The sequence below is a fragment of the Chelonia mydas genome, chromosome 2 (genome assembly GCF_015237465.2).
Source record: "Chelonia mydas isolate rCheMyd1 chromosome 2, rCheMyd1.pri.v2, whole genome shotgun sequence".
In the NCBI taxonomy this organism is placed as follows: Eukaryota; Metazoa; Chordata; order Testudines; family Cheloniidae; genus Chelonia; species Chelonia mydas.
The window spans coordinates 233,040,845-233,063,045 of NC_057850.1; the positions used below are offsets into that span (position 1 = coordinate 233,040,845).

Consider the following 22,201-nt stretch of genomic DNA (forward strand, 5'->3'; position numbering starts at 1 on the left):
TCATCTAGTCCAGTCTCCTGCACTCATGGCAGGACTAAGTATTATCTAGATCATCCCTGACAGGTGTTTGTATAACCTGCTCTTAAAAATCTCCAATGATGGAGATTCCACAACCTCCCTAGGCAATTTATTCCAGTGTTTACCCACCCTGACAGGAAGTTTTTCCTAATGTCTAACCTAAACCTCCCTTACTGAAATTTAAGACCACTGCTTCTTGTCATATCCGTAGAGATTAAGGAGAAACATTTCTCTCCCTCGTCCTTGTAACAACCTTTTATGTAATTGAAAACTATTATCACGTCCCCTCTTATTCTTCTTTTCTCAAGACTAAACAAACCCAATTTTTTCAATCTTCCTTCACAGGTCAGGTTTTCTAGACTTTTAGTCATTTTTGTTGCTCTTCTCTGGTCCTTTCTCCAATTTGTCCACGCCTTTCCTGAAATATGGCACCCAGAACTGGACACAATACTCCACTTGAGGCCTAATCAGTGCGGAGTAGATAGAAATAATTATTTTTCATGTCTTGCTTACAACACTCCTGCTAATACATCCCAGAATGATGTTTGCTTTTTTCCCCCCTCAACTGTGTTAAAATGTAAATATGAGTGAACAGTGTAACTCACTATGACCCCCAGATTACTTTTTGCAGTACTCCTTCCTAGGCAGTCATTTCCCATTTTGTATGTGTGCAACTGATTATTCCTTCCTAAGTGGAGTACTTTGCATTTGTCCTTATTGAATTTCATCCTACTTACTTCAAACCATTTCTCCAGTTTGTCCATATCATTTTGAATTTTAATCTGATCTCCCAAAGCATTTGCAACCCCTCCCTTCTTGGTATCATCCGCAAACTTTATAAGTGTACTCTCTATGCCATTATCTAAATAATTGATGAAGACCTTGTACAGAACCGGACCCAGAGCAGATCCCCAAGGGACCCCCTTGGTATGTCCTTCCAGCTTGAATGTAAAACACTGAAAAATTACTGTCTGGTTTTCCAATCAGTTATGCACCCACCTTATAGTAGCTCCATCTAGGTTGTATTTCCCTAGTTTGTTTATGCAGAGATCCTCCTGGTTACAGTCTTCTGGTCTTCCATATGAAGTGCAGAATATTATTCAGGACTTGCCGCTTGTGGGTTCTTCTTGAACCTGACGGACAACAAGCTCCACGGGCTTAAAGACTCCAGAACCACTGAAAAGTCCCTATATTTATATACACCTGCCCCGGTCAGAAACTACTGTTGACCCCAATAAACACACTGCTTTTGTGTTCCACCTCTTCAACAGGACCTGTCAAAAAATAAGTCCCCTTCCTGCTGCTTCAGCTCTAGGTCTGGGCCCTTCAAGACACCTGGGAAGTACCAAGCAATTGTTTTGAGGGTTCTGGGGCATATGGCCTTATGCATTTACGTGGGCTCAATATGCCAGACTGTGCGTCAGAATTCTGCAGGGTTGGCTGGCATCAGTCTACTTGCCAAGCCACCATCAGCTAGATTCAATGGTGAGAGTGCTCTCTCATTCCTCACCTCCCTACATTGGTGGACAAATCCAGCCAATGTATGTATAGGCATTCCATTTGTCTGCTTGCAACTTATGCTCATGTTAGTAACAGATACATCTGCCCTAGTATGGGGAGCCCATCTGGGTTCTCTACAGACTCAGGGGCAATGGTGCACAGAAGACTTAGCTTTCAGCTCTCTGACTTTGTTGTGTAAAGCTATTAGACTGGCGTGCCAAATGTTTCTGTCACAGATCAAGGGAAGCAGCCTATTAATTCTCACAGACAACATAGCAGCAATATTCTATCACAACAAGTAGGGAGGAGTCCACTCTTTTACACTCTGTCATAAGGCAACTCTGCTTGGCTTTCTGTCTGTATTGCCAAATAAATAGATGTAGAGGCCTTTTGCGTTCCGGGGTTCCAAAATGAACTAGTGGACCACCTGAGCAGATCATTTACGAGTCACCATGAATGGTCTTTTCATCCAGATGTGGCCAGATACATCTTCTTGCGGTGAGGGTTTCTCCAAGTAGACCTATTTGCAACAAGAATCAACAGAAAGTGTCAGAAGTTCTGTTCCTTATAGGGTCACAGTCCAGGTTCACCAGACAGATTCAATTTTACTCCTCTACTCTTGTCCATCAGTCCTGCTTATTCACAGGGTGTTGCTAAAGATAAGGTGGGATCAGGCCAGAGTCATAGTCAGAGCTCCAGCATGGGCACGCCAGCACTGGTTCTCCACTCTCCTGGAGCTGTCAGTGAAACCTCCCAATCTCACTTCCACTAGACTCAGACCTAGTCTCCAAGATCATGGTTGCCTATTCCACCCGTGCCTACAATCCCTTCACTTAGTTGTAAACCTTCTACCAGGTGGTGTCGGCAGTAACAAGGATTGGGTTCAATATCCACGGGTTCCGCTTCATAATACAAAACAGAACAAGCTCAAGCCCCCATCCAATAATCTGGGAAAACCTAACACCACCCCGGTGCCTCTGAGAGGCAATACTTTCTCACTTGTAAGCACCAGTCTCTGTATAATAAAAGAAAACTTTTATTGAAAAAAGGAAAGGCAACCCAAGTATTAATTTGTGAAAACACCACAACCACAATTCAAAAACATGTAACCATAACTAAACACCCTCCCTTCAGTACATTGGACAGCATCTTTTGCCTCAGTTTCCCACCTTGCAGTGTGAAAGTCTGACAAATGAGTGTCCCTTTAACATGCCACTCCTGTTTCCCTCCATTGGATCCCACTCACAGTTGACTGTCTTTGGTGAGCGAATACCCAGAGTTCAGAACTGCATTACATGGGTTCACCTCTGATCCCTGGGGTTGTAAAATAGACCCTCTCTTGCTGCTGCCACCACTGCAACTGGCTCTCAGCTGCCACTGGTTTTCTCTGCTGCTGCTGGTCATTGCTGCCAATGTTTTTCTCTGCCTTTGCCTGCAGCTCACTGCTATTTCTGTCTGCAATGTCATGTTATGAGGTTCCACCTCTTAACCATAGTGATTTCAGCAGGTTTCAGGGAACCTCACTGCTAGTGCAGTGTTTGTGTTGTCTTTCACTGCAACACTGTTCCTACATAATATCTAAGGATTAGCCCCTAAACCAGGGGTGTTAGCTCAAGTAATCACTGAATAGAAACTTAGTATTGTGAAGACTTATGGGTCCCCTGTTTAAGCCATTGGCTACTTGCTCTCTGATGCATCTGTCAATGAAAGTGGCATTTGTGGTTGCCATCACCTCAGCCAGAAGAGTAGGAGAGCTGCATGCCTTAATGTAGACCTCCCTATATGATACTCTTTAAGGGCAAGGTCTACCTGCATCCTCTTTCGAGGTTCATTCCAAAGGTGGTGTCATCTTTCCATATCAAACAGCCAATTTATTTGCCTGCATTCTACTCAAAACCACATTCAAACATGGAAGAGGAGTGTTTGCATGTCCTGGATGTCAGAAGAGCTTTGCCATTCTACCTGGACAGAAACAGGTAAGTCCTCCCAACTTTTTGTAGCAGTGAAAGACAAAATAAAAGGACAATCAGACTCCACCCAGATAATTTCTTTTTGGATAGCACATACTCATGTGCTATGACCTGGCTAATGTCACCCTGCCAAGAAGAGTCTCAGCTTATTCGATGAGGTCACAATTGGCCTCAGGGACTTTTCTGGCTCATGTTCCAATTGCAGACATTTGTAGAGTGATATCCTGGTCCTTGGTCCACACATTTGTCTTCCATTATGCTGTTGCTCAAGACTCCAGAGACAATGCTAGAGTTGGACTAGTTGTTCTCCCATCATTATTGAAAGTAGACCCTGATCTTACCTCCTGTTGTCACGGCTTGTGAGTCACCAAGAGTGGAATGCATATGTGCACAAAGAAAAAAAAAGATTACTAACTAGTTCAGTAACTGTTATTCTTTGAGATGTGTTGCACCTGTTGTGATAAATGAAGGGAGGGGGTGTAGCTCCCTTTTATGGACACCCAGCCAGCCAGTAGCTATAAAATCCCTCTTAGTAGCTGTTCTCTAATTGCTCTACCTGTAAAGGATTAAAAAGTCTCACTGCTATGCATAGGTAAAAGGAATTGAGTGGGCACCTGGCCAAAAGAGTCAATGGGAAGGCTAGAACTTTTTAAAATTGAAAGAAGACTCCCCTTTTGTCTGTCTGTTATTCTCGGGGAGAGGCAGACAGGGAGCAGTTATGCTGTGAGAAGCTTGGGCCAGGTATGAAAAATCATCAGTCTCATACCTAGAAACTACTCATCTAAAACTCTAGATATGTAAGTAGATCAGGAAATGTCTAGGAAGACACGATTAGGTTTATCCCTTTTATTTCTTTATAGCTTGTGGATTTCTCTGTGCTAACCACAGGTGCTTTTGTTTTGCTTGTAACCTTTAAGCTGGACCTCAAGAGAGCTATTCTTGATGCTTAATCCTTGTAGTTGTCTTATTTTTTTTAAATCTAGCAAAAGCCTAAGTTCCCAGATGTATTTTCTTCTTTTATTTATTAATAAGATTTACCTTTTTTAAGAACAGAATTGAATTTTTGTGTGTTAAGAGGTTTGTGCACATGTTGTTTAATTAGCTGGTGGCCACACCTAATTTTCTTTTTTTTCTTTTCTTTCTCAGCTCTTCCCCAGAGGGGGTGTGAAAGGGCTTGAGGATGAAAGGGCTTGAGGGTACCCCACAGGAAGGAATTCCCAAGTGCGCCTTCCTGGGTTCTCAAAGGGGTTTTGCACTAGAGAAAGGGGGTGGGGCCCATGACTTAGGAGAAGAGGCTGAAGGAACTGGGCTTATTTAGTCTGCAGAAAAGAAGGGGGGCGGGATTTGATAGCAGCCTTCAACTAACTGAAGGGGGGTTCCAAAGGGGATGGAGCTAGACTGTTCTCAGTGGTGGCAGATGACAGAACAAGGAGCAAGAGTCTCAAATTGTACTGGAGGAGGTCTAGGTTGGATATTAGGAAAAACTATTTCACTAAGAGGGTGGTGAAGTACTGGAATGGATTACCTTAGGAGGTGGAAGAATCTCCATCCTTAAAGGTTTTTAAAGCCTGGCTTGACAAAGCCCTGGCTGGGATGATTTAGTTGGGGTTGGTCCTGCTTTGAGCAGGGGGTTGGACTAGATGACCTCTGGAGGTTTCTTCCAACCCTAATCTTCTATGATTCTATGCTTTTTTAACTTATAAAAATGTTATAATGAATTTGACATGAATGCACAAGTGCGTTCCGGTATACCTTACTCTCCTGAGCATCCCTTTTGAAATCAAAGGGACATCTTGTGTGAGTGAGGACTACTCAGCATGAGTAAAGTTTTGCATGTTCAGGTTCTCAGTAATTAGAATATAGGGTAATAATAAATTGTCTGTTTCAGCTAGGTCCTATTCATATTACACATATGTCATAAATATAAAGGGAAGGGTAAACCCCTTTAAAATCCCTCCTGGCCAGAGGAAAAATCCTCTCACCTGTAAAGGGTTAAGAAGCTAAAGGTAACCTCGCTGGCACCTGACCAAAATGACCAATGAGGAGACAAGATACTTTCAAAAGCTGGGAGGAGGGAGAGAAACAAAGGGTCTGTGGCTGTCTATATGCTGCTTTTGCCAGGGATAGAACAGGAATGGAGTCTTAGAACTTTTAGTAAGTAATCTAGCTAGGTATGTGTTAGATTATGATTTCTTTAAATGGCTGAGAAAAGAACTGTGCTGAATAGAATGACTATTCCTGTCTGTGTGTCTTTTTTGTAACTTAAGGTTTTGCCTAGAGGGATTCTCTGTGTTTTGAATCTAATTACCCTGTAAGGTATCTACCATCCTGATTTTACAGAGGGGATTTCTTTACTTCTATTAAAAGTCTTCTTGTAAGAAAACTGAATGCTTTTTCATTGTTCTCAGATCCAAGGGTTTGGGTCTGTGGTCACCTATGCAAATTGGTGAGGGTTTTTACCAAACCTTTCCCAGGAAGTGGGGTGCAAGGGTTGGGAGGATTTTGGGGGGAAAGACGTGTCCAAACTACGTTTCCCAGTAAACCCAGTTAGAGTTTGGTGGTGGCAGTGGATATTCCAAGGGCAAAGGATAAAATTAATTTGTACCTTGGGGAAGTTTTAACCTAAGCTGGTAAAAGTAAGCTTAGGAGGTTTTCATGCAGGTCCCCACATCTGTACCCTAGAGTTCAGAGTGGGGGAGGAACCTTGACAACATATTTTACTACCGTCACAGAATTTACAAAAGTATATGGTAAAAATAAGCAAAATTATAGGCGCACATATTTCCTAAAGATTTTTAAATTTACTTTGCAACAATCCATAATTTAAAAATATCACAATTTTCTTCTGAATACTTAAAATTAGTGCTGTTGATTAATCGCAGTTAACTCATGCGATTAACTCAAAAAAATTAATCACAATTAATCGCAGTTTTAATTGCACTGCTAAACAATAGAATACCAATTGAAATGTATTTAATATTTTGGATGTTTTTCTACATTTTCATATATATTGTATTCTGTGTTGTAATTGAAATCAACGAGTATATTATTTTTGATTACAAATATTTGCACTGTAAAAATGATAAACAAAAGAAATAGTAGTTTTCAGTTCACCTCATACAAGTACTATAGTGCAATCTCTTTGTTGTGAAAGTGCAACTTACAAATGTAGATTTTTTTTTTTACATATCTGCACTCAAAAACAAAACAATGTAAAACTTCAGAGCCTACAGGTCCACTCAGTCCTACTTCTTGTTCAGCCAATCACTAAGACAAACAAGTTTAGTTACATTTACAGGAGATAATACTGCCCTCTTCTTATTAACATTGTTACTAGAATGTGAGAACAGGCATTTGCGTGGCACTTTTGTAGCCGGCATTGCAATGTATTTATGAGCCAGATACAGTAAACATTCGTATGCCTCTTCATGCTTCAGCAACCATTCCCGAGGACATGCTTCCATGATGATGACGCTCATTAAAAAAAATAAAGCGTTAATTAAATTTGTGACTGAACTCCTTGGGGTAGAATTGTATGCCCCCTGCTCTGTTTTACCCACATTCTGCCATGTATTTCATATAGTCTTGGATGATGACCCAGCACATGTTGTTCATTTTAAGGACACTTTCACTGCAGATCTGACAAAATGCAAAGAAGGTACCAAATGTGAGACTTCTAAAGATAGCTACGGCACTCAACCCAAGGTTTAAAAATCTGAAGTGCTTTCCAAAATCTGAGAGGGCTGTGGTGTGGAACATGCTTTCAGAAGTCTTAAAAGAGCAACACTTAGATGCGGAAACTACAGAACCCGAATCACCAAAAAAGAAAATCAACCTTCTGCTGATGGCATCTACTCAGAGAATGAAAATGAACATGCGTTGGTCCGCATTGCTTTGGATTGTTATCGAGCAGAACCTGTCAACAGCATGGATGCATGTCCCCTGGAATGGTAGTTGAAGCATGAAGGGACATATGAATCTTTAGTGCATCTGGCACGTAAATATCTTGTGATGCCAGCTACAACAGTGCTATGAGAATGCCTGTTCTCACTTTCAGGTGACATTGTAAACAAAAAGCAGGCAGTATTATCTCCTGTAAATGTAAACAAACTTGTTTGACTGAGTGAGTGGCTGAACAAGAAGTTAGGATTGGGTGGACTTGTAGGCTCTAAAGTTTTACATTGTTGTATTTTTGAATACAGGTTTTTTGTACATAATTCTACATTTATAAGTTCAACTTTCATGATAAAGAGATTGCACTACAGTATTTATATTAGGGGAATTGAAAAATACTATTTCTTTTGTTTTTTTTTATGGTGCAAATACTTGTAATCAAAAATAAATATAAAGTGAGCACTGTACACTTTGTATTCTGTGTTGTAATTGAAATAAATATATTTGAAAATGTAGAAAACATCCAAAAATATTTAAATAAATGGTATTTTATTATTGTTTAACAGTGCGATTAATCGCAATTAATTTTTTTAATCGCTTGACAGCCCTACTTTAAAAGTATCTAAACTCTCAACATCTCTCAAGAATATTTGAGAAAATGTTATATTATATTTGGAGAGTTGGAATCTTCCTAAGTACTTCTCAAACAACTAAAGCCCCTTTTCTCACAACTCTTTTTACTCCACCATAAAGTCAACTTGTTGCAATGTTATTCCCTCCAAGAGAGGAAAGCTGGAGCCACAGGAGGTTACTGGAGTTCAATGTGACACCCCTACATCCCAGGGGATGATGAGTGAGAGTTATATTAGGGTATAAGTAGTTTATACAAATACTAAAAATAGAGATTTAATTAGCATAATGCTAATTCTATTTTTTTTTAAAAGAAGGCTTAGGGAATTGAAAAAAAATATTTAAAATGTTCACCTTTATTAGATGGAAAATTTGTTGCTTGGTTTGAATCTGTGCCTCCTTTTTTGTTTGGCGATGCCTAGCACAGAGTGTATGAACTACTGGAAAAAAAATGTTAAACAGTGAGAAATGTTAAGCCATTATGAAATATTGTAGTGATAGGGAGGATCCAGAATCATATAGAGTACATCTGATAAAACTAGAAGGTTAATGGATTTTTAAATTTAAAATAGGAAGTGATCATCTGGTTTAACAGTAGAAAGGATGTATTTAAACAGAGAACTCCTCAGAGTCCATTGTAGACAAAAGCCCTGTGAGGGCTTGCAATGAATGAGTTAGGAGAGATTGTGCAGTTCAGTCATTTTGCTTACTTGAATTAAAATTAACCCCTTTAAAAAAAGATATGAACAAAACAATAGTATCACATGAAGTCCTCGGTGTGGGAGTCCAGTGCATAGAATCATAGAATGATAGAATATCAGGGTTGGAAGGGACCTCAGGAGGTCATCTAGTCCAACCCCCTGCTCAAAGCAGGACCCAACTAAATCATCCCAGCCAGGTCTTTGTCAAGCCTGACCTTAAAAATATCTAAGGAAGGAGATTCTACCACCTCCCTAGGAAACACATTCCAGTGTTTCATCACCCTCCTAGTGAAAAAGTTTTTCCTAATATCCAACCTAAACCTCCCCCACTGCAACTTGAGACCATTACTCCTTGTTCTGTCATCTGCTACCACTGAGAACAGTCTAGATCCATCCTCTTTGGAACCCCCTTTCAGGTAGTTGAAAGCAGCTATCAAATCCCCCCTCATTCTTCTCTTCTGCAGACTAAACAATCCCAGTTCCCTCAGCCTCTCCTCATGTGTTCCAGTCCCCTAATCATTTTTGTTGCCCTCCGCTGGACTCTTTCCAATTTTTCCACATCGTTCTTGTAGTGTGGGGCCCAAAATTGGACACAGTACTCCGGATGAGGCCTCACCAATGTTGAATAGAGAGGAATGATCACGTCCCTCGATCTGCTGGCAATGTCCCTACATATACATCCCAAAATGCCATTGGCCTTCTTGGCAACAAGAGCACACTGTTGACTCATATCCAGCTTCTCGTCCACTGTAACCCCTAGAACATTTTGCACAGGTGGTGAGATTTGATTCTCTCTAGGGTTTTTTCCTTCCCTAAAACCATTTCTCTCCTTCTGTTTATTTCCTTTATCTTAAAAACATTTTTTCCTTGTCTGAACTGCTTCTCTTCACCTTACTTTACTCTTCAATATTCTATTTTATTTGGTATTACCTTAAACATTTTTATTCCTCTCTTCCATTTGTTAAGCCTTTCCCTTCTTTCTTAAATGTTCTGCTACCAGCTTCACCAATATTTATTTACTCTCTCTCGACACTTCACACTCCCCATTCCTCTTTAAAAAATGGAATACCAGAGCTGTACTTGGCCATTATATTTATTTTCCCGTAAACAGGAAGTACAGAATGCTTGGTGTCAAAAGTTGGGTATTAAAATGTGTATTAAATAGGTGGGTTAAATAAAAGTATTGTTTACCGCATGCACTTGAATCTGTCAGAATAAAGCAGTACCTTTTAAATCAAACTCTTGTTTTTCTCTTGTAAGAACCTTACATATTGTCATCTTGTCATGGTAGAAATGATGATGGTGACTGATTCTCTCTGAAAAAGTTGGTTGTATTCAAATAGGTAAACTTGTCTAATGATGAATTACCATATATATGGCATACTTATAATACTTTAATTCTAGTTATAGTATGTTTGTTTAAAATCCTTAATGATCTTAATTTTTGTCTTTCTAGCTATTAGAATCTTTGCTTAAGGTAAGAATTTTGTTTTGACATACATATTTTGTCATTATCATGCTTTTATTTTGAAGTAGAATTTTGATTGCCAGTGGCTGATAATCTTTATATTTTTCTCTTAAAGTGGTTTGGAAAGGTAGTTCAGCAGATGGAAGAGGTAAACCTAACACCTAAAAATTGTTGGTTTTAGTTTTGGCTTAGTTTTCATAAGAAAGAACTGGGATATAGTGAATGTCTTAATCACCTCCCTAGCTCTCATATACATGGGAGGCGAGTTTTATGGGCCCGTGGTGCCCGGGCACCAGGAATATTCCTGTCCCAGGGACCTGGCTCCAGCAAACTTTCCCACCTCCCCCCCGCACTTCCCCTGGCCCCACCTGCCGCCCCTGAGTGATTTAAAACAGCCTGGGGGCTCCCGCCACTACCCAGCAGCTCAGGGGGGCTGAGTGGCTTCCCGCGCACTCATTCCATGTGGCTGCAGGCAGGTCCTCGCAGCCCGTGTGAGGGGGTTGTGCTGCTGCGCGCTGCCCCCGCCTCAAATGCCCCTGCGGCTAATGGGAAGCTGCAGGGGTGGTGCCTGCAGACAGCAGCGTGAGGAGACCCCCAGGCCTGCCCCACCTAGGAGCCGCTGCCGGAGGGGGTGCACCAGGTGAGCATCGAACCCCCCCCCATCAACTTCCAGAACCTGCACCCCGCATCCCCTCCCCCCCAACTCCCTCTTGCACTCCCACCTGTCCCCTGCACCTACTTTTGTCCCCACACTCCCTGCCAGAGCCTACACACCCACCCCGTCCTGCACCCTGCCCAGAGCCTGCACCCAGCACCCAAACTCATTCCCAGATCCTGCACTCCAGACCCCCTCTCCCACCCAAACTCCCTCCCAGAGCCCGACCTCTCACCCCTTCTGCACCCAAATTCCCTTCCAGAGCCTGCACCCCAATCCCCTGCCCCAGCCCAGAGCCTGCACCCAAACTCCATCCCAGAGCCTGCACCCTAGACCCCGTCCTCCACCAAACTCCCTCCCAGAGCCCGACCCCCTGCACCCAAACTCCCTCTCAGAGCCTGACCTCTCACCCCTTCTGCACCCAAACTCCCTCTCAGAGCCTGCATCCCCACCCCCTCGTGCACCCCAATCGCCTGAACCCCAGACCCTCTCCCCATCCAAACTCCCTCCCAGAGCCTTAGGCAGGTGTGTGTGGGGAGTTTGTGGGGGGGGGGGGGCGCGGCGGGTTCTGGGTGTTCTGGGCACCACCAAAATTTCTACAAACCTGCCGCCCCTACTCATATATAAATACATTATAGTTACGGTTGAGACTCTGCTGGTAAGGTCAGAAATTGTGACTTTTCTCTTAAAAAAACAATCAACAAAACAAACAAAGAATCACACCACCAAAAACAATTGCTCAGGGCTATCCTTGGTAATGTAGTTTGTTAGAGAAAGTACTTTATTGCATTTTGAATAGCTTTCTATGAAACCTTTAGAATCCTTTTTCACAAGAAACCTTTCTGAAAATTTCTAGAGAACATTAGTATTTGAACTCCTTATAGTTCTTGCTTCCCTTGTATGATCTATAATATATAGCAAGATGTTCAATAATATTAAAAATATTCAGCTGACATGGTTAGTTCATTATATTTTTTGTTGAAAAGAATCAGAATACAGAGTCAGCCATCCATTTTGAGCATCTGTGGTGTGTGAACAGACCATCTGACAATCAGTTGCAAAAAGCAAACAAACCACCAACACTATTTCTTACTATGTAAGTTCTATAAACAGAGATGTAAAATACTAGCTTTTTAAAGATTTATGCTCGCTTATGGCTATGGAGAAAAACATTTTGTAACAAATGCTTATTTTCTCACTGTATTGTAAATAGATTTTAAGAGATTGAATATTTCAGTGTCTAATGATCTTTCAGCTAGGAGAAGATGAACTTGTTCCAGATTGGCAGCTTCCTTTGGCTGATAAAGACATAACAAATAACATTGCTAAATTAGTGCAACGCATCAAAAAGCTTGAAGAACTGAAAGGCCGTGTTCAAGATCTGCCCAAGTCCATCCAGATTCCTGCAGCCAAGCAGTAAGAGAACTGTAAAATAGTATTAGGATTACTAAATATAGAGGAAGAGTGAAATACAGAAGAAAATTGAGTATTTGAAAATGTTCTTTTGATCTATAATGTACAAATAAATATAGGGAAAATTGCCTATTTAAATGTGCTTTTGCATATACTTCTGACCTTATGTTCCAAAGCAGAAATTGAACCATAGTTTGAAGATTTAAGAGTGACAGAGTTTAAATTAAATTATATAAAAATGTGACTTTTAAGTGGGTCCAGAAAATCCCCATAGCAATATGCAAGTTGCCCTACTTCTGAAAAGGAGAAATTAAGATATTATTTCTGAACTAAGGCTGGGAGATGTGTGAAATCAAACTGCTTCTTCACAAGGAAGGTGAAATGTTTTTAATTGCTCTACACTGACTCTTCTAGCTGAGGAGTGGCACTGAATGCCTCCAAAGGGGAGTCCAGTTCTGGTGAACAGGATGGAAACCTTTGAAGGTGGGGCAAGGATGGAAAATGGGGAGTTCCTTTATACTCTGTGAAGGATGAAAAAAACTGGTTTCAAGTACATTTTTTATTCTACTGTTCTGTAAATATTTTTTTTTAAATAATGGGTTATCAATGACTATTTGTGATTAAAAAGTGCATCTAAAATTACCAGTGGTATGCTGTGGTACAGCACTTTAGAGGTGCAGTCTTTCAGGTGAAATATAATACTTAGGTCTGGTGTACATGGAGGGCAGGGGTGTCGATCTAAGTTACGCAACTTTAGCTATGTGAATAACGTAGCTGAAGTCGACGTACTTAGATCGACTTACCGTGGTGTCTTCACCGCGGTGAGTGGACTGCTGCCGCTCCCCCGTCAACTCTGCCTGTGCCTCTCACCGAGCTGGAGTTCAGGAGTCGACGGGAGAGCACTCGGGGGTCGATTTAGACATGATAAATTGACCCCTGTTGGATTGATCGCTGCCCGCCGATCTTGCGGGTAGTGTAGACATACCCATAGAGTCCTGACCACTTGTGTCTGTTAAAAATATTGAGATGGGGTATACTACCCAGGAGAGGCTGGAGCATTCCTGGGTTTGAAAGGTGTGGACATCAGGCCTGGAATCTGTATGTGGGGCAAGGTTAACCACGAACTCATTGAAGCCTGTTAGCCTCTCAGAAAGCCATCCTGGAGCATATGAGCAAGGGCAGGTTGACAATTAGGGGATGGGAATAAATGAACAGGTCAGCGACTGGGTTGGGCTGGAGAAGGTCAGATCCTCACAACTCTAACACTACTCACTTCAGTATACGTTTGAAAGACTTCCTCCGCTCTGAAGAGCAAAAGGCAATGTCTGTGTTAGTGTAATCACTGGTGTGTGTGTGTCTGTCTATCTGTCTTACAGGTTCCCCTCCATGTTGATCCATAGAGGATAGGAGTTTTATAGCCCCAGATATAGTGTGTGTGTCTGTTTAGCTCAAGCTGTGACAGCTCATGCTTTTAACTCAGGATGTCCCTGGTGTGTTGGCCAAAATTGTGGCCATTGCAGTAGCATTCTATTTAAAGGATTTACTTTATCCTTCTCTGGAGAGGAAAAGGATTGTATGTTTTTCAACCATTTGTAGGTTTAGTGGTCCTTTCTGTGTGTATGTGTGTGTGTGAGAGAGAGAGAAGTAGAGACTGTTTCACCATGAAGGAGAAAATAGCTTTAGGAAGGCAGAATTTAGGTAGCAAACTCAGGTTGTTGCTTCAAATTCAGGGCCCAAGACAGGAAGACTACAGGGTGGACTGGAATTCCCCTCTCTGTTCAGTACTAAAAGACTGGTGGGAATCTACTCCAGGATTGATTGCATGACATAAGGAGTAGAGGAAGCGCCTTAAAAGTGGGGGGTAGGGGTCACAAGTGCCTGAACTGTGGCCTCTTGTCACACCACTTCCGTTAGGCCCTGTCCCCTCACTTGAGTCCCTGCCCTCATTCTGCCCATTCCCACTGAGGCCCCACCCTCATGCCACCCCTTTTCCCTGAGCCACCACCCTTACGCCCCCTCTTCTGCCCAAGACCCTGCTCCCCCACTCACTCCTCTCTGCTTTTCTCCATCCCCTCTTCCTGTTGCTCACCCTTATGGCTGGTAAAAAGTGGGAGGGGAATGGGAGGGGGCATGGCCCCTGTTCCAGCGCTCCTGCATGACATTTTTACTAGAATAAGACATTAACTCCAGAGTCCTGATAAAATGCAGCTTGGGAGTACAGGTACAGTGAACAAATTGTAGTTACCCCTGCATCTTCAATTGTATATGGTGTTCTTTGTTTCCTACACTAACACTGTTGCTTGTGTACGCTGCTAGTGTTTCACCCTAGAGAAGGCTGGATTTCAATATCGGGTGAAGTGTTCTATTTATATAGTGTGAACATATTTTTTAAAGTGCGTTGGGATCTTTATGAAAGGCACAATAAATTGCATTTAATGTTACTGTATTATTAAGCCATAGAGATGAGGTTTTAGGATGGAAACCTTATTTATAGTGGTGCTTAAGAAGCTGTACAATGTATAGTAATGCTTACAGGCAGGTAAAGAATACAATTTTATGTATAAATTACCTTTATTTCCTATTTTTAAAAATATTTTAATGCAAATAACTGATTGCAAGAATATGGCTGAAATTTGGACTCCCAAAAAGATTAAGAACTTTAACTCTGCTCTCTTGTGCATGTGCATTTCAATGTTTTCTTACTTTTAAGATAGCACAAAATATGTGGAATAAAACAGTTACATTTGTGCATTTCTTGGCAATATAAATAGATTAAAAATCATTTGGGGCTATCTTCTATTCTCATAAGACTCCCAGTGGCATCACTGGGAATTTCACCACTGAAACAAGGGTAGAATATAGGCCTTAGAATCTGGAGGACTTTCCTCATCAGATTGGAACAATTTTGAGGTGGGTACAATTTTTAGCTCTTTACTACTTGATATTATCTCTTTAAAACTAGATTTAGTCTTTGAAATACTGTAAATTTTGACAGGGAAAAGAAAAAACGAGTAAGCCCAGTATCATCAAGTCATAGAGATCCAAAAGCTATTTTAGAAGGTGAGAATGATATTGATTTATTTCCATGTTTTGGAATGCAGAATGGTTTAAGTCAACACTTCTATTCATGTAAGGTATTAAAGAGCCATATTGTCATGTGTTCTGTTAGTACGGTATACTTACGAAAGAATTATTTTAGAAATAGTTCAAATTAGTTTTAAAGAGTTCTACAATTTTGAGTGGTACTGTTTTTTTCAATTTGCCCATCTTTAAAGCCAGGCTGCATTAATTAGTATGAATACACTTCACTGCCTCAGAGAGAGAGAGGAAAATGACATAATATAGTTTTTTCTATAAATCACAACACTGTGATATACTTTAAAAACATATACTTCCAGGACTGGAAGAATACCTCTTTTAAAACCCAAAAGGAGGACTTTCCAGCTTTTTCTAGCTTTAATGGTTCACAAGTTCATATCTTAAACCTTTCAATGACTTAGGACTAAATATTGTCCATCCAGGGAAATGTGATTTTGGGGAAAGAGAGAATATGCACAGTCAGGTTTCAGAGTAACAGTCGTGTTAGTCTGTATTCGCAAAAGAAAAGGAGTACTTGTGGCACCTTAGAGACTAACCAATTTATTTGAGCATAAGCTTTCGTGAGCTATAGCTCACTTCATCGGTTGCTTATGCTCAAATAAATTGGTTAGTCTCTAAGGTGGCCACAAGTACTCCTTTCTTATACACAGTCAGTATAAAGCTTCTTCAAGCTTACCCTTTCCTGAGGTTTGGTTTCACTGGTAGTTGAAACAGCAACAACACAGCATGAATCTCAATTTAAATTTCTATCCAAGATTAGTTATTGCATGCAGAGACCTCTAATAAGAGACTTCTCTGCCACAAACCTTAATTCCTTCCGACAAGAAGGTAACTCTCACCTCATTTATATTTTGATGGAGTTAATGAGTTGCTCCTCCCACAACAAGTAAAAGCAGAATGTATTCAGTAGATTGGTGCAGGATTCTAACTTCTGCTAATAAGGTGGGTCAATAGAAGAACCCCACCACCCTTCTACTAATAACATTACCACAATTCTGCTTTCACTTGTGAATTAGTGATATAAGTTGGATACCCTTGTGACGGGTTGGATCACAGAAACCGCCTTGGGGGCTGCCAACTGATTGTGCCAAGACTACTACTACTCCTGCTTTCCCTGCCAGCTTGGGACTCCAGAATCCTGTTTTGCTGAGCCAGACTTGCCAGTCTGCTCCAGCACAGACCCAGGGGCTGAACCACATGCCCCAAAGCTGCAGACTTAACTGAAAGCAACTTAAGAAGTGTTCCTGTCTTTTACACTCAGATGCCCAACTCCCAATGGGGTCCAAACCCCAAATAAATCCGTTTTACCCTGTATAAAGCATATACAGGGTAAATTCATAAATTGTTCGCCCTCTACAACACTGATAGTGATATGCACAGCTGTTTGCCCCCCCCAGGTATTAATACATACACTGGGTTAATTAATAAGTAAAAAGCGATTTTATTAAATACAGAAAGTAGGATTTAAGTGGTTCCAAGTAGTAACAGACAGAACAAAGTGAATTACCAAGCAAATAAAATAAAACATGCAAGTTTAAGTCTAGTACAGTAATAAAACTGAATACGGATAAAATCTCACCCTCCGAGATGTTTCAATAAATTTCTTTCAGACTGGATGCCTTCCTAGTCTGGGCACAATCCTTTCCCCTGGTACAGCCCTTGTTCCAGCTCAGGTGGTAGCTAGCGGATTTCTCAGGATGGCCGCCCCCTTTGTTCTGTTCCACCCATCTTTTGCATAAGGCGGGAATCCTTTGTCCCTCTGGGTTCCCACCCCTCCTTCTCAATGGAAAAGCACCAGCTTAAAGATGGATTCCAGTTCAGGTGACATGATCACATGTCAATGTAAGACTTCATTACCCACTTGCCAGCCCACAGGTATACAGGAAGACTTACAAGTAAAACAGAGCCATCTACAGTCAATTGTCCTGGTTAATGGGAACCATTAAGATTCCAAAGCACCATTAATGGCCCACACTTTGCATAACTACAATAGGACCGCAGAGTTTTATTTCATATATCTAGTTTCAGATACAAGAGTGATACATTTATACAAATAGGATGACCACACTCAGTAGATTATAAGCTTTGTAATTATTTCTTACGAGACCTTTTGCATGAAGCATATTCCAGTTACATTATATTCACTCTCATTAGCATATTTTTAATAAAATCATATAGAGTGCAACGTCACAACCCTTTCTGAGAAATATTTTTAAATAATCTGTGTTAATATTGCATAATATGGCTTTTTTACTGACCAGCAGTATAATAATGTAAACATTGCTCTATTCTGTTCCAGATCTTGTAATGAAACATGGGACTGAGGATGTAGTCAGCATGACACATGCTTTTGAAAATGACCTGACACCACGTAAGTTGTTAAGACTGCTAAAGATTTGCTAAAACATAAAATGTCAGTCAAAATATTTTAGATTTTTTTTTTACCCTGTAATGGGTTGTATCATCCTACTGAGACCCAGGGGAACCAGGCAGAGTCCAAGGATCACATCTTTGGGATTTTTATCTGAGAAAGAAAGGGTTGATAGGACTGGGAAATGGCTGAATCTGGGTTAGTCTGACTGTAACTTCCTTTAAAAGCTCTTGTGTAGCAAATAAATGTTTTAAGAACAACATAAGAATGGCCATACCGGGTCAGACCAAAGGTCCATCCAGCCCAGTATCCTGTCTACCGACAGTGGCCAATGCCAGGTGCCCCAGAGGGGGTGAACATAATAGGTAATGAAGAAGTGATCTCTCTCATGGAATCATAGAATGTCAGGGTTGGAAGGGACCTCAGGAGGTCATCTAGTCCAACCCCCTGCTCAAAGCAGGACCAATCCCCAACTAAATCATCCCAGCCAGGGCTTTGTCAAGCCGGACCTTAAGAACTTCTAAGGAAGGAGATTCCACCAACTACCTAGGTAATGCATTCCAGTGTTTCACCACCCTCCTAATGAAAAAGTTTTTCCTAATATCCAACCTAAATCTCCCCCACTGCAACTTGAGACCATTACTCCTTGTTCTGTCATCTGCTACCACTGAGAACAGTCTAGATCCATCCTCTTTGGAACCCCCTTTCAGGTAGTTGAAAGCAGCTATCAAATCCCCCCTCATTCTTCTCTTCCGCAGACTAAACAATCTCAGTTCCCTCAGCCTCTCCTCATAAGTCATGTGTTCCAGTCCCCTAATCATTTTTGTTGCCCTCAGCTGGACGTTTTCCAATTTTTCCACATCTTTCTTGTAGTGTGGGGCCCAAAACTGGACACAGTACTCCAGATGAGGCCTCACCAATGTCGAATAGAGGGGAACGATCACGTCCCTCGATCTGCTGGCAATGCCCCTACTTATACATCCCAAAATGTCATTGGCCTTCTTGGCAACAAGGACACACTGTTGACTCATATCCAGCTTCTCATCCACTGTAACCGCTGGGTCCTTTTCTGCAGAACTGCTGCCTAGCCATTCGGTCCCTAGTCTGTAGCAGTGCATGGGATTCTTCCGTCCTAAGTGCAGCTCTCTGCACTTGTCCTTGTCCTTGTTGAACCTCATCAGATTTCTTTTGGCCCAATCCTCTAATTTGTCTAGGGCCCGCTGTATCCTATCCCTACCCTCCAGAGTATCTACCTCTCCTCCCAGTTTAGTGTCATCTGCAAACTTGCTGAGGGTGCAATCTACACCATCCTCCAGATCATTAATGAAGATATTGAACAAAACTGGCACCAGGACCGACCCTTGGGGCACTCCACTTGATACCGGCTGCCAACTAGACATGGAGCCATTGATCACTACCCGTTGAGCCCGACAATCTAGCCAGCTTTCTGTCCACCTTATAGTCCATTCATCCAGCCCATACTTCTTTAACTTGCTGGCAAGAATACTGTGGGAGACCATGTCAAAAGCTTTGCTAAAGTCAAGGAACAACAGGTCCACTGCTTTCCTCTCATCCACAGAGCCAGTTCTCTCATCATAGAAGGCAATTAGATTAGTCAGGCATGACTTGCCCTTGGTGAATCCATGCTGACTGTTCCTGATCACTTTCCTCTTCTCTAAGTGCTTCAGAATTGATTTCTTGAGGACCTGCTCCATGATTTTTCCAGGGACTGAGGTGAGGCTGACTGGCCTGTAGTTCTCCTTCTTCCCTTTTTTAAAGATGGGCACTACATTAGCCTTTTTCCAGTCGTCTGGGACCTCCCCCGATCGCCATGAGTTTTCAAAGATAATGCCCAATGGCTCTGCAATCATATCCGCCAACTCCTTTAGGACTCTCGGATGCATCACGTCCGCCAACTCCTTTAGCACTCTCATATGCAGTGCATCCGGCCCCATGGACTTGTGCTCGTCCAGATTTTCTAAATAGTCCCGAACCACTTTTTTCTTCACAGAGAGCAAGTCACCTCCTCCCCATGCTGTGCTGCCCAGTGCAGTAGTCTGGGAGCTGACCTTGTTCGTGAAGACAGAGGCAAAAAAAGCATTGAGTACATTAGCTTTTTCCACATCCTCTGTCACTAGGTTGCCTCCCTCATTCAGTAAGGGGCCCACACTTCCCTTGACTTTCTTCTTGTTGCCAACATACCTGAAGAAACCCTTCTTGTTACTGTTAAAATCCCTTGCTAGCTGCACCTCCAGGTGTGATTTGGCCTTCCTGATTTCACTCCTGCATGCCCGAGCAATATTTTTATACTCTTTCCTGGTCATTTGTCCAATCTTCCACTTCTTGTAAGCTTCTTTTTTGTGTTTTAGATCAGCAAGGATTTCACTGTGAAGCCAAGCTGGTCGCCTGCCATATTTACTATTCTTTCTACACATCGGGATGGTTTGTCCCTGTAACCTCACTAAGGATTCTTTAAAATACAGCCAGCTCTCCTGGACTCCTTTTCCCCTCATGTTATTTTCCCAGGGGATCCTGCCCATCAGTTCCCTGAGGGAGTCAAAGTCAAAGTCCCTGCTTTTCTGAAGTCCAGGGTCCGTATACTGCTGCTCTCCTTTCTTCCCTATGTCGGGATCCTGAACTCTACCATCTCATGGTCACTGCCTCCCAGGTTCCCATCCACTTTTGCTTCCCCTACTAATTCTTCCTGGTTTGTGAGCAGCAGGTCAAGAAGAGCTCTGCCCCTAGTTGGTTCCCCCAGCACTTGCACCAGGAACTTGTCCCTACACTTTCCAAAAATTTCCTGGATTGTCTGTGCACTGCTGTATTGCTCTCCCAGCAGATATCAGAGTGATTGAAGTCTCCCATAAGAACCAGAGCCTGCGATCTAGTAACTTCCGTTAGTTTCCGGAAGAATGCCTTGTCCACCTCATCCCCCTGATCCAGTGCCCTATAGCAGACTCCCACCACGACATCACACTTGTTGCTTCTAAACTTAATCCAGAGACACTCAGGTTTTTCTGCAGTTTCATACCGGAGCTCTGAGCAGTCATACTGCTCTCTTACACACAATGCAACTCCCCCACCTTTTCTGCCCTGCCTGTCCTTCCTGAACAGTTTATATCCGTCCATGACAGTACTCCAGTCAAGTGAGTTATCCCACCAAGTCTCTGTTATTCCAATCACATCATAATTCCTTGACTGTGCCAGGACTTCCAGTTCTCCCTGCTTGTTTCCCAGGCTTCTTGCGTTTGTGTATAGGCACTTGAGATAACTTGCTGTTTGTCCTGCTTTCTTAGTATGAGGCAGGAGCCCTCCCCTTTCGCGTTCTCCTGCTCGTGCTTCCTCCCGGTATCCCACGTCCCCACTTACCTCAGGGCTTTGGTCTCCTTCCCCCAGTGAACCTAGTTTAAAGCCCTCCTTACTAGGTTAGCCAGCCTGCTTGCGAAGATGCTCTTCCCTCTCTTCGTTAGGTGAAGCCTGTCTCTGCCTAGCAATCCTCGTTCTTGTAACACTATCCTATGGTCAAAGAATCCAAAGCCTTCTCTCCGACACCACCTGCGTAGCCATTTGTTGACTTCCACGATTCGACCGTCTCTACCCAGGCCTTTTCCTTCTACGGGGAGGATGGACGAAAATACCACTTGTGCCTCAAACTCCTGCCATCCATCTCCACCCTCTGACAAACAGAGGCTAGGGACACCATTCCTTACCCATCCTGGCTAATAGCCATTAATGGACTTAACCTCCATGAATTTATCCAGTTCTCTTTTAAACCCAGTTATAGTCCTAGCCTTCACAACCTCCTCAGGCAAGGAGTTCCACAGGTTGACTGTGCACTGAGTGAAGAAGAACTTCCTTATATTTGTTTTAAACCTGCTACCATTAATTTCATTAGGTGGCTCCTAGTTCTTATATTATGGGAACAAGTAAATAACTTTTCCTTATTCACTTTCTCCACACCACTCATGATTTTATATACCTCTATCTTATCCCCCAGCCTCCTCTTTTCCAAGCTGAAAAGTCCTAGCCCTCTTTAATCTCTCCTCATATGGGATCCGTTCCAAACCCCTAATATTTTTAGTTGCCCTTTCTGAACCTTTTCTAATGCAGTATATCTTTTTGAGATGAGGGGACCACATCTGTACTCAGTATTCAAGATGTGGGCGTACCATGGATTTATATAAGGGCAATAAGATATTCTCCGTCTTATTGTCTATTCCTTTTAAATGATTTCTGACATGCCGTTTGCTTTTTGACTGCCGCTGCACACTGCGTGGACGTCTTCAGAGAACTATCCACGATGACTCCAAGATCTTCTCCTGATTAGTTGTAGCTAAATTAGCCTCCATCATATTGTATGTATAGTTGGGGTTATTTTTTCCAATGTGCATTACTTTACATTTATCCACATTAAATTTCATTTGCCATTTTGTTGCCCAATCACTTAGTTTCTGAGAAGTTTTTTACAAGTTTATTTTTTTT

At 42.1% G+C, this 22,201-nt stretch overlaps 1 protein-coding gene across 1 annotated transcript in view; it reads left to right on the forward strand.

Moving 5' to 3' along the window:
- CCDC7 (coiled-coil domain containing 7) overlaps positions 1 to 22,201 on the forward strand; it is a 340,456-nt gene that overhangs the window by 30,011 nt on the left and 288,244 nt on the right. Inside the window, 5 exon segments of the mRNA XM_043538840.1 lie at positions 10,170 to 10,190; positions 10,297 to 10,329; positions 12,092 to 12,252; positions 15,245 to 15,309; positions 17,648 to 17,719. Coding sequence (XP_043394775.1) covers positions 10,170 to 10,190; positions 10,297 to 10,329; positions 12,092 to 12,252; positions 15,245 to 15,309; positions 17,648 to 17,719 — 352 coding nt within the window.